The 11,677-nt window shown below is 40.4% G+C and overlaps 2 protein-coding genes across 2 annotated transcripts; both read left to right on the forward strand.

The window, feature by feature from the left end:
- The first annotated feature begins 443 nt into the window (after positions 1-443).
- Positions 444-4,239, forward strand: mfsd8 (major facilitator superfamily domain containing 8). Its single transcript, XM_049734792.2, has 11 exons — positions 444-777; positions 858-940; positions 1,156-1,440; positions 1,728-1,841; positions 2,408-2,552; positions 2,637-2,695; positions 2,761-2,869; positions 2,934-3,068; positions 3,138-3,241; positions 3,309-3,520; positions 3,630-4,239. Exons 1-11 carry the CDS (start codon positions 719-721, stop codon positions 3,834-3,836), a joined length of 1,512 nt encoding a protein of 503 aa, XP_049590749.1. The 5' UTR covers positions 444-718; the 3' UTR covers positions 3,837-4,239.
- A 209-nt stretch (positions 4,240-4,448) lies between these two features.
- si:dkey-33c12.4 (uncharacterized protein LOC560112 homolog) lies at positions 4,449-10,596 on the forward strand. The gene is made up of 17 exons (XM_049734781.1): positions 4,449-4,612; positions 4,753-4,775; positions 5,023-5,041; positions 5,273-5,406; positions 5,476-5,544; positions 5,703-5,756; positions 5,843-5,959; positions 6,234-6,377; positions 6,746-6,803; positions 6,878-6,968; positions 7,051-7,192; positions 7,418-7,522; positions 7,596-7,798; positions 8,334-8,408; positions 8,491-8,593; positions 8,678-8,778; positions 9,429-10,596. Exons 1-17 carry the CDS (start codon positions 4,609-4,611, stop codon positions 9,499-9,501), a joined length of 1,515 nt encoding a protein of 504 aa, XP_049590738.1. The 5' UTR covers positions 4,449-4,608; the 3' UTR covers positions 9,502-10,596.
- Positions 10,597-11,677: the final 1,081 nt, after the last annotated feature.

Below are 11,677 nucleotides of genomic sequence, written 5' to 3' on the forward strand. Positions count from 1 at the left end.
CTAATCAAGGTAAAGTTCAAGGGACTGCATCACTTGACTGCATTTACATCATTTATACATTTTATTAAGTCACTTTTTAAACTGGTGAAGGTTCAAAATGTACACCAACACTGCAAGATATCGCCCCCATTACCACAAAATAATTTAAAAAAAAAAAGGCTTTGCGGATGAACACTGAATTTTTGAATCTAGCGAGGTTTCTTTTCATTCCCTTGTTTGCTCCCCAACTTTAATCCATTCTTTTTTTCCGGTCGAGCTTTCAAAATAATATCCTTCAGGCGCGTGATAGTGTAAAATTGTATATATACGTAAATTGTGCTGGTCAATATTTATTCCAGCGAAAATTATGTTTTATGTATATTTGTTGGGTCACTTCCAAGCAGACTTGCCGAACCCCTCAAAACGCACTTCCGTCTAATTGCGTATTTTAGTTTGAAATCTCGCCGGACGAGTCCGTCTCAGCAACATTAGCTTGCGGTAGATGTCAAAGTTGCTTCGGGTGTCAGAGTCCAGCTTTACTGACATTTAGTCACGCACTGAATGCAAAGACGTGGCTACTTAACTCGATTTAACACTATGCGTACGATTTGTCAATGAAACAAACTTGTTGACGGGTTGAATGTTAGCTGCAGTGGCTAACAAACCAGCTTGCGAGTTAGCTTCTCGTAGCTTTGTGCGACAGCTAGCTTGTTTTGTTTTTATCATAATTTAACCCAGGATGTCTCAATTTGTGGATTCGGACGAAAACACTCCTTTACTTCGGGACGAACCAAGGAGGTCAGTGTGATTTTTTTTTTTTCAAGATGTCAAGTAATTATGATTTGTATGTAAACTTTATTGAAACTTGTTTTGCGCAGTGATGACGTTACTGATGACGATTACCATAACCGATGGAGGTCGATCAGAGTGATGTACTTCACTATGTTTCTCAGCAGCGTTGGTGAGGAAAAAAAAAAATCTCCCTGCATATTTTGTAAAGATGGCAATAGCTAAAAAGTAAGCAAAATCACTGCATCAAACTGAGGTGCTGCTTCTTCTTTGTGGCTAAATAAGCAAAATATCTACCTTTATGTTGTAAGATTTTTTTTCTTATAGAAAGACACTCCCACAAAATGTATCAATATTTATTTGATTGTCACATTCTCTTACTTTTAGGTTTCACCATCGTAATAACATCGCTGTGGCCATACTTGCAAAAGTCTGATGAAAGCGCCAATGCCACCTTCCTGGGCTGGGTGGTGGCAGCTTACAGTCTTGGCCAAATGGTGGCATCACCCTTTTTTGGCCTGTGGTCCAATCATCGGCAGAGCAGAGAGCCGCTGGTGTGCTCCATCATCATCAACTTGTCGGCCAATATCTACTATGCCTACGCTTCGCTACCGTCAACTGGGGACAAGTACCACATACTCATTTCACGGGCTTTTGTGGGCTTCGGAGCAGGTTGTAATCGTCACTAAATGATGTCGTATGTACTGAACCCCCGTTTATCATGATTGGTACATTTCAGATGCAGGCATAGTAGGTGAAAATTTGCAATACAAACAAACCCAAAATGAAATAGTTTTACACTTGTACAATTGAAACTTAGGCTGTGTGCCTCTAGATGGCAGTCAAATGTAAGGTAGAGAGTTCCATGGCCGGTGGTACCTATGTTAAACGGGATCAGACGCGATCGACGCACTCCACTTTCATCGATAGACTTTTTAACACCAGTTCTGTCACGGCAGGTAATGTTGCTGTGGTGAGATCATACGTTGCTGGAGCCACGTCGTTGAAGGAGAGGACGAACGCCATGGCCAACATGAGCGCGTGTCAAGCCTTAGGGTTCATCCTCGGTCCAGGTTATTATGGATTATTACTGAATCCAGAAGAGACACCTATGAGTTGGATAATCCCCCTTGAAAGCGTGCTACAGGGCCCCACTGTCTTGGTTCCTGTTGGTACCCAAAGATTTATCTCAGGGACTTGTTACAAAAGCAGTTTGGCCACTGGTTGATATCCAAGTAGCCGTAAAATAAAACCGTAGCACCAGGACACTCTCTAACCTTTTGCTTTGGATTTAAATGTCAGAGACGCCATTATTCAGAGTGTTTGGTCTTCCAAGTTCACAGGTTTTTTTTCTTCTGTCTGTATTGCTTCATGAGACCTAGATATCAACCAGTGATGAGATTTCTTTGGTACCAAATCCCGTCGAAAAAAATTCTAGTGGCAAAAGGAGTGGGTTTCTTTCTGCTGAATGATCTTCCAGACTGGTAGATATTTTTGGTGGGTGGTATCTTTACTAGTAAAAAAAATCACTGGGTGTGCTTAAGAACCTAGTTGGTACGTCTTGAGAAATTTGATGGGCTTGGTCTTGGATGTTGTGTGTATTTTTTTTTTTTTGGTAATACTTGCATATGTCCATCAGCTCTGCAGGCTTGCTTGTCGTTCCTTGGGGAAGTGGGCTACACGGTGGACTTCATCTATCTAAAACTCAACATGTACACTGCTCCGGCTTTACTTGCGGCCATCTTTGGTGTCATCAACATCTTGTTGGTGGTCTTGGTGCTTAGGTGAAGTCTTTTGAAAGAAACTAATGTTTGACAATCGGAGAGGGGCGGCAAGGCTTGTGCAGCTCACGAGTCTCCATTTCATAGGGAGCACCGAGTTGATGATGACGGGAGACACATCCATGCCATCAACTACCTTGCGGAAGGTAAGATGGCGAAGGTACGGACGTCTCCCGTCGGAACACTAATCTGGTATGTCGTCATTTTACAGATGAGGTGGACCTCATCGAAGACTCGGAGGAAACCATCGACCACTTAGCTGTCTTCACATCGAATGTCCTCTTCTTCATTGTCATGTTCATTTTTGCCGTTTTTGAGACGTACGTGGGCACATTGCTCTGACGTGATGCTGAGCCTTGTAATCGCGACTCCTTTCTGGAACAGGATCGCCACACCTTTGTCCATGGACATGTTTGCGTGGACGAGGAGAGAGGCAGTTTTCTACAACGGCATCATCATCTGCTGTATCGGATTTGAATCCATCCTGGTGTTTCTTGTGGTCAAAATGGCCGCACAAAAGTAACCCAAATACACGAGTCCCTCGTTCAAATGAAAAATGGTATCTTACTTCCGAGCTTTATTTTACAGGGTCGGGGATCGTCCAGTACTGCTCCTCGGTCTGGCCATCATATTCTGCGGCTTCTTTATTCTTCTTCCATGGGGAAGCCATTACCCCAAAATCCAGTGGGCAGGTATTTCAAAATATTTGAGTGGGCAATACTGACATTTGAAACTAACCTTACGTTTCCCTCTCCCTAGACCTTAAAAACAATTCATTGGTCAGTCAGCTCTCATCCAACAGCTCTTTTGAGCCCACCGGCTGCCCGTATGACCAGACCTGGTGTCAGTACACGCCTGCCATCTACCTGGCTCAGTACATCTCCTCAGATTTCCTCATCGGTGTGGGCTATCCGGCTTGCAACGTCATGTCCTACACCCTCTATTCCAAAATCCTGGGACCCAAACCTCAGGTGAATGAGCTAATCTATGTGAAGATCTTAGAACGTCAACCTCTTTTTTTTTTGGTTATCCATTTTAGTGGAATATGATGTGAGAGTACACCTTGATTTCTTTTTTCAGGGCGTGTACATGGGCTGGCTGACAGCATCAGGGAGCGGCGCACGGACTCTGGGCCCCGTGTTTGTCTCCCACGTGTACACCCTACTCGGCCCTCGGTGGGCCTTCACTATCATCTGCATCATGGTGGTGGCGGCCATCGTCCTCCTCAGCTCTGTCTACCACAGACTCATCGCTTTCTCAGTGCGTCACGGAAGGACAATAGAATGAGCCGGCGCTTTCCACACTGGACCAACTGAAGGACCAAAAAATAAGTTTGAAAGGGAACGTGTGTGAACATGCGCATCCAGATCGGCCACCTGTTTTAAATCAAGTTACTACATCCGGTATTTGTTACTGATACACTACGACACGCTTTACTCAATTGCATTTTTGATGAACAAAGCTGTGTGAACTGAATAATAATGCGTGTTTCAATGTCACAGGCGCATTCACTGGTTAAAAAAATGTGACTTAATAATGTGAAAATATATGTTATGAGTTTTTTTTTTAAACCACAAATGATATTCATATTTTCAACATTGAAGCTATATTTAGTACATTGTCAAGAAGCTATGAATATGAAGAGATTTATATTTTCTTTCAATAAACATACAAAATGCAAGATCAGGAATATTTTGTGTACAGTTTATTCTTACTGAACATGTATACTGAATACACGCTTTTAGAATGTATTATTATTATTCATTATTATTATACTGCCAATATTTAAAAAAATCACAAGGTTTTAAGATGCAAAGGAAATCCATATCAATAGATTTATTTTTTTACCGAATGATGCGTGAAATGAAGACGAGGGTGGAGAATTACAAATGACGTACTTCCGCTCAAAAACCGGAAGTCCCGCCTCTCAATCTGTGTCTGGACCCTCCAGAGCGGAGTCATACGAAAAGTTACCTGGAGTATGTTTTAGCGATTACATCGTAATTACTTTATACGTTTAATTGATTTATAACTTTGTCATTATAATTACAGTGGAGTAATGGGTAAGGAAATACTTTTGGTACCCGTTCCCCATTGTGTTTGTGTCAAGTTTAGATGAGAAGCTTGTTTTCTCGCGCGAGTTAGCTGGAAATGTTTTGCCTTCCATCGATTTAACTCTTTATAATTTTCCCTTCTCTTTCAGATTTTAATAGAATGCAGCCATTCGTAAGTAAACATTTGATTCTGATTGTTCATTTCATTCAAGTTGAACACACCCGCACTTTTCAATACAAACATCCGCATTCCCTCCTTTTTATGCGACGATGGGATTTTCCTAAAGGATCTATGAGTCAGCACGTTTCCCTTCCCCGTAAACGAAAGTGAAACTTGAAAAATTAGATCAATAAAAAGAGATGAAATAAGCAAACTGTATATATTGTGTTGTAACTTGTCATTTCTCTCTCTCACACAGCGAACCTATAAAAACGGAGGTGATTATTTTTATTATTACAAAAATACTATTGGCTTTACATAGGATAGTTGAAGTTCTCGCGATATTCCCTGCAAAATAACGGTGGCTGTTTAGTTGCCGGTCACGGCAGAATAAACATTACTATATTACTGCTTTAATTTAGTCAAAGTTAACACTTTATTGCTAAACCTGAGCTGACAATAAGATTGTGCCATTGTCATGTTTTAAAACATGTCTTTCTGCCTTACAGTCTCAAGTGATCCATATGATTACCAAGATGAAGTTGATGGCAGTAATCCGGTGGCCCTTGCTTCAAGGCATATGTACGATTATTTAAATTTTTACTACTGCGACCGAGAAGTGATGGCAGAGATCGAAGACAATGTACGTCGTTGTTGTTATTATTTGTTGCTGGATCAACACGTGGATATTGACGCCTTGCTTTTCTTGTAGGATGATGAATGGTTACCAAAGCAGGAAGGAATCATAGAAAAGGCAGAAAAAAAGCGGCTGAAGAAAAAGGTATGCTTGCTTGGAAAGCGCAGTTTTAAAAAACAAAAAGGAATGCAGCTCAGAATATAGCACAAGAATGGAGTGATGACTCCAACTTTCTTGTAGTAGCAGTATCGACCGATGCACTCGAAAGTATACTTATGATCATATTGTGTTATTCGCCAAAGAAACGGAAGGAAAGAAAGCGACAAGAGAAAATGGAGAAGGAAAAAGAGAACACCGTAAGTAACTAATTTTAACAAATTATAGCAATAATTATTTGAAATGAATGGGCCCATTACTTACGCTAATGTTCTCTGTGTGGAAGGCTACAAGTGGTTTGCAGCAGTCCACTGCGGAGGAGAATTTGGCGGTTGGCGATGAATCGCAAGACGGTGCGGAGACTCGATTTGAAGTCGGAGCGGAAGCAGGCACGCTAGCTGAGGCAAGTGATGAAAGCCACTCCGAGGATGGTAGCAACAAGGTTTTAAAAGTAGTTATTTTAGTTTATTTATTTCCTCAAGTAACTTTCTGCTATTTGGAAATCTCTTAAAATATGATTTGTTTTGATCATCAATCTTTTTTCAAAGGAACTGAGTTTCACAATATTATTTTAAAATCACATTTTGAATTTGTATTTAAAAATATATACTGTACCTTCTATACACGTTTTAACGCAAAAGTGATTGATTAATTTTTTCAAATTTATTCTTCTGAAGGAACTGGATTTGACAAGTTGTTTTGTGAGTCAAACAGCCCAAAGAATTCAACATAAATTTGGTGCCAAGCCTGAGAAGGGGAAAAAGAAGTCGCCCAACCAAGCACAACTCCCCAAAGAATCCCACAATGACATCAAGAAGGAGGTTGGATACTCCAATTTTTTTTCTTACAATTGTTTACTTTAGATTCTCATGGAAAAAAAAAATGAATTTTATTCTCATCAAATTATGACTGTAAAATTTCAACTGTTTTATTAACTTCTTCCCCAAACATTTATTCTCCTTAAAATTGCTTTTTTAATTTTATTGATATAAAACTGGAACATGATATACTGGCACATCACAATTTCAGATATACATGAAATGATGTCGGTTAAATTGTATAAAATTCCAAGAGTTCAGTTAGTTTTATTTTCACGCAATTGTTCATAAACTTGCCGAGATAAAAAAAAAACAACAACAACCAAAAAGATAATTTTGTTTCTGACCATCTTTGTCACGCTTCCCCACAGGTTTCTGCTGACAGCTCGGTGCTGACCGATCATGTTGAAAGAAGCAAGCGTCTCGCAAGTGGGTTCTCACATCTTCCCACTCATTTGCGTATCATTTTTGTTGGCTATAAAGACTTTTTGAATTTCTCAAAGCTCAGGGGAATGAATGCGCTCGTGATGGACGTTATGATTTAGCGGTGGATTTTTTTACCGAAGCCATCCAATACAATCCTACGGAAATGAGGTTGGTCCCATTACGTGGCCTACATTTTTTTTTTTTGAATTCTCAAAAAAAAACATTAACGCAACACGACTTTTCCTTTTAGGTTGTTTGGAAATCGAGCGTTCTGTTTGGAGAAGTTGCAGGACTATGAGAAGGCCCTGGCTGACGCCGAGTTATGCCTCAAAATGTCCCCAAACTGGATTAAAGGCCTCTTTCGCAAGGGGCGGGCTTTAGCCGGTTTAAAGGTCACTGTCCACTTTTTGATGTTTCACTACGCGTTGGGTCGTGGTGTTCATTTCGTCTAGTCATGCACACTGCTGCAGTTTTTTTTTCCACACGGGGGAAGAGGGAAGGCAATTTATTGGACAATGGCTTCTAAGTTTGAGTGAAAAAATGAGGTTGGACATTGTTAGTCAAGTAAGAAAATCTGGGTGTCACTAAAGCTCGCACCGTCTTACTCTCCTCACCAGAGATATGAGGAGGCGGCGCAAGCCTTCCAGGGGGTTCTCAAGCTGGATCCCTCTTGTGCTGAGGCGGCTCAGGAAATAATGCAAACGCAGATACTGCAGCTGATGGTTAGCGTACACACTGGCACCTTGACTTTGAAGGTTTTCCCACTGACGAGGCGTCGCCACCGTTCCGTTTCAGGAGTACGGCTTCACGCGGGAGCAGAGTTCAAATGCCTTAATTATACACGGGACGGTGAAGAAAGCACGCAAGGTGCTGTCTGCATTAAAGCCCCAAATCCAAGGTCCCCAAGTGCTGGCAGCTCCAGAAACCCCCATGAAGACCAGACATCCCGGGGCGGTCCACAGCGCCTACAACATCCAAAGTCAAGAGGATTATCATCCGTAAGTCAATCACATGAATATTATTTGATCAGTCGGCACATGGGAAAGGAACACTTAACGTTTCCTCGTAGTATTTGGGATGTTTGTGACTATTTGTTTTAACCTCATTCTCATTTTTTTTACTTATTTGTACTCTTTGTACTTATCTTGACTATTTACTTGAAACTTCAAAGATTTTAAGTTATTTTTTTGCAATTATGTTATACTCATAAAGGACTTTTATTCTTGGCAATAATTCATATCTATTCTTGGATTTTAAGACTTGTTGACAGTATTCTAATTTCATAATTTTTAACATTTTCCCCCATGTGATATTGCCAGAATTTTATTTTATATGAATAATAAATGATTGTTATATTATTAATAATATTATTTATTATATATATTTTTAAATTGTTTCCAGATTTAATTTTTAAATTTTGTGTTAAAAAAAAAACTATATCATAATTTCTATTATTGTTACTTGCTTTCCAGCATGTTTATTTTTTGCCGCTTGATTGCTGCGTTTTTGAGCGTGCCTCTATTTCCCTCGCAGGGAACTGTTTCCAGTGTGGGTGGGCAATGTGAACTCAATGGTAACGGAAGAGCTGTTCTTCAACATGTTCAGCAAGTTAGTGTGCATGGCGCCTTTGACACTTAGAGTCACGGCGAGCCCGTTCCTAAATTGATGACAATGACCTCTCCCTCGACAGGGCGGGTTCAGTTCATAGCGTCAAGCTCCTGCTCAAGCAACGCTGTGGCTTCGTCAACTTTACGCAACAGGAATGCTGTGACAACGCCATTCGATTATTTCATGTAAGTGGGGAACCCCCCCCCACACACACACACCTCCCCAATTTTTTGATCTTTTTGCAACTTACCTCAACGGTCTTTGGTCAGAACTTCAAACTGATGGGGAACTGGATCATTGTTCGATACCCCGACAGAATCCCCGCCTTCGGGGGCTTCTCCAAGGCGGCCTTCTGCAGTGACAATTTCCAGTAAGTGGCATTATCCACTTTACTCAACTACTGTACATTCCAGACTATAAACAAAAGACATTTTTACAGTCTTTAAACACGCTTTTCAAACTTTTTCACTTTACTTCTATGACCACTGATTGTGTGGGTCTGTATTGTCAATACTCTTATTACACACCGTGCGTGTGTGAATGTGAGAGAGAGTATTTTATTGTATAGTACTGCACATGTTTATCAGCATGTTTTTAGTTAATCTGCACATTGGAGACTGGTCAAACGCAATTTCAAACTTCTGTGGTAACCCTGTTACATAGGATTTTTGACAATAAAGTAAACTTGAACTTGATACCAAAGGTAGAGTAACAACAGTAATAACAAAAAATCTGTCCTAGAAAAAAAGTATATCTCTATGCAAAATTATGGCTGGATCTTTGTCATATTTTGACTACGTGATTTTATTTTTGTCCCTTAAAATAATTTGAATTTGCACCTTAATTCAAGTAATCTCATAATATTGCAATCGAATCAATTATTGCAATTCCGTCATTTTTTTCGTGTTATTTGTTAAGTTAATTTCTTACCGTGTTTTCAGTACAGTTTTGAGGCTGACAGTAAATTTCGCAGCAACACTCGGTTTGAACATTGGAACAATGTTCATTGTGTGTTTCCAGGCAGAATTCAAACGGAAGCGGCGTCATGTGCTCCAATAGACAACAAAAGAAGGAAGGCCTTTTAAAAAAATGAATAATGTTCCATCTGCTGTTTTGTTTGTTTGGTTTAGTTTTTCTTTTAAATTTTTTCCATTTGAAGTACGACGACTGTTTTTTATTCGTTTGCTGTTTTAATAAAAATTGCATCAAGGGATTTCTTTTTTTTTTTTAAAGTTGTTTTTAAAAAACTTTTTTTTTTATTGGATTTTGGCTCGACGTCCGTTGTGTATACTAAAACAGATATTAGTATAATAGATAGTATAACAAATATCTGAAAAAATCTGCCTTTAAATTTTTTTTCATAAATTTTGATTTAAACTCAGAAAATGAACTTTTATTGTAAAATTGTGCCTTTTCCCCTTAAAATGATGCACCAATTGGTTTATTTTGGTAAAATAATGATTTTGTTTTGTGATGACCAATTAATTTCCTGTCATAATATTTTCACCTCTCAGTTCTGTGGAGAGGGTCCGATTCCTCTGTGAAGTTTGCGTGCTCTTCCCGTGCATGCGTGGGTTTCCTCCCGGTACTCTGGTTACCCCCCCCCCCCACACACACACACAAACACATTTCAAAAACGTGCGTTTTGAACTTGTAATGAAGTCTTATCTGTCCTCACTGTTATTTTGGGCTCGTCACTAAGTGTTTTTCCAGGGGGGCGCAGTGAGTGAGTGTTGGTCCTTTTAATCTTGTGGGGGGAGTCGGTTGGTGGGGGGCGTCGTTAACACTGACAAAATGGCTGCCGATGATAGCAAGTTACGGGAGAGGAAGTTGAAATGATGTTTGGTTATTTTTGGAAAAGGTTATTTATTGCCATCTACTGCGAGATGGTGCCAAAATAATAATAATATTTGTATCATATTTTGACTATTTGCATTTTATAAATGTAAAGGACATAACTTTACTGTTTGCCTTTGGAAAAAAAAACCCAGCTGGTATCACTGATATAGGGATGTCTCAATATCAATACTTGATTCTGTATCAGAAGTGATCATGATTCAATACATAACATGTTAAAATACAGAAAAATTGTCTGGCTGTGGTTCGGAGAATTTTATTTAGTGTTTTTTTCTTCTTTTTGCTGGTCTTGCATTTTAAAAAAAGACGAAAATAAAGCCTTCATTCCGGATGAGTGTCTTCCCTCCTGTCATGTCCGTTTCAATTTTTGTGCATGTGAAGCATCCACGATGAGAGACGAAAGGAGATGCTTTTATGCTGATGAGAAGCAGTTTGAGAGGAGGAGCAGGGTCTTGTGTAAAAATGGAACCCCCCCCCCCCCCCTTTTTGCCCCCCACCCTCCTTCTATCAAAGCTTCTTCCTGGAGTCTGGGGAGGGAGGAAGAGTGGGAAGGAGGATACGTCCCAGCTGTGTTTGACAGCTCTCGGGGCTGAGTTGTGTGGTCTGATGCTGAAGAAGGGGCGGAGGAGGTGGGGGTGCTCCCTCACCCGACCACCTCCCACACACATGTAGACAGACAGACAGAGGGCTTGGCAAAGGGAGGTGACAGCAAGCTTTGACATGGTCCAGCCTGAACCTCTAAACCACATGATACCCCATCTAGTGGCATGTGAAAGAATCACTGAATTAAAACTGCATAAAGTAATGTTACAGTGGCTTGAATTAAGTACAGCTCAGTTGTATTTCACTTTTAAGCTTAACACTTAATTAACTTTAGCGTGCATTAAGGTCTGCTATCATGTTCAGATGCAGCTGCTCACAATCCTTTTGATCGATGGAGTGTTTGTAGGCACCAAGCACCCCAACACACACACACACACACACACACGCACACTTTACCCAGTACATAGGTGTGACTGTTTCAAAACGTCTCCGTTTTTCTTTTGTTTCAGCTGCGGGCTCCTGAAAGTCAAAAGCTCCCAAGAGGTTTAGTGCAGCACTTTATGTCTGAATGTCAATTCATGTCGAACTTGCCCGTTCTTTTCGTTTCTGCTACTGCTGACTCATGCATTTCGACGTGATGTCATCAAACGTCGCTTTCCTTACTCAACTGCAGACAGTAGCAGGCGTTGCTAAAATAGACTTAGACTTAGACTCAACTTTATTAATCCCTTGGGATTACTCCTTCAGGGAAATTCAGGCCCCAGCAGTATCCATACCACAGAGCGGGTATACAAAAGACACACAGATGGCATGAGCGCAACTCAATAGGCCCTCATAAGGCTGCCATACAACGGCGCCACAAGAAGGCC

This window comes from Syngnathus scovelli, chromosome 1 (genome assembly GCF_024217435.2).
Source record: "Syngnathus scovelli strain Florida chromosome 1, RoL_Ssco_1.2, whole genome shotgun sequence".
In the NCBI taxonomy this organism is placed as follows: Eukaryota; Metazoa; Chordata; class Actinopteri; order Syngnathiformes; family Syngnathidae; genus Syngnathus; species Syngnathus scovelli.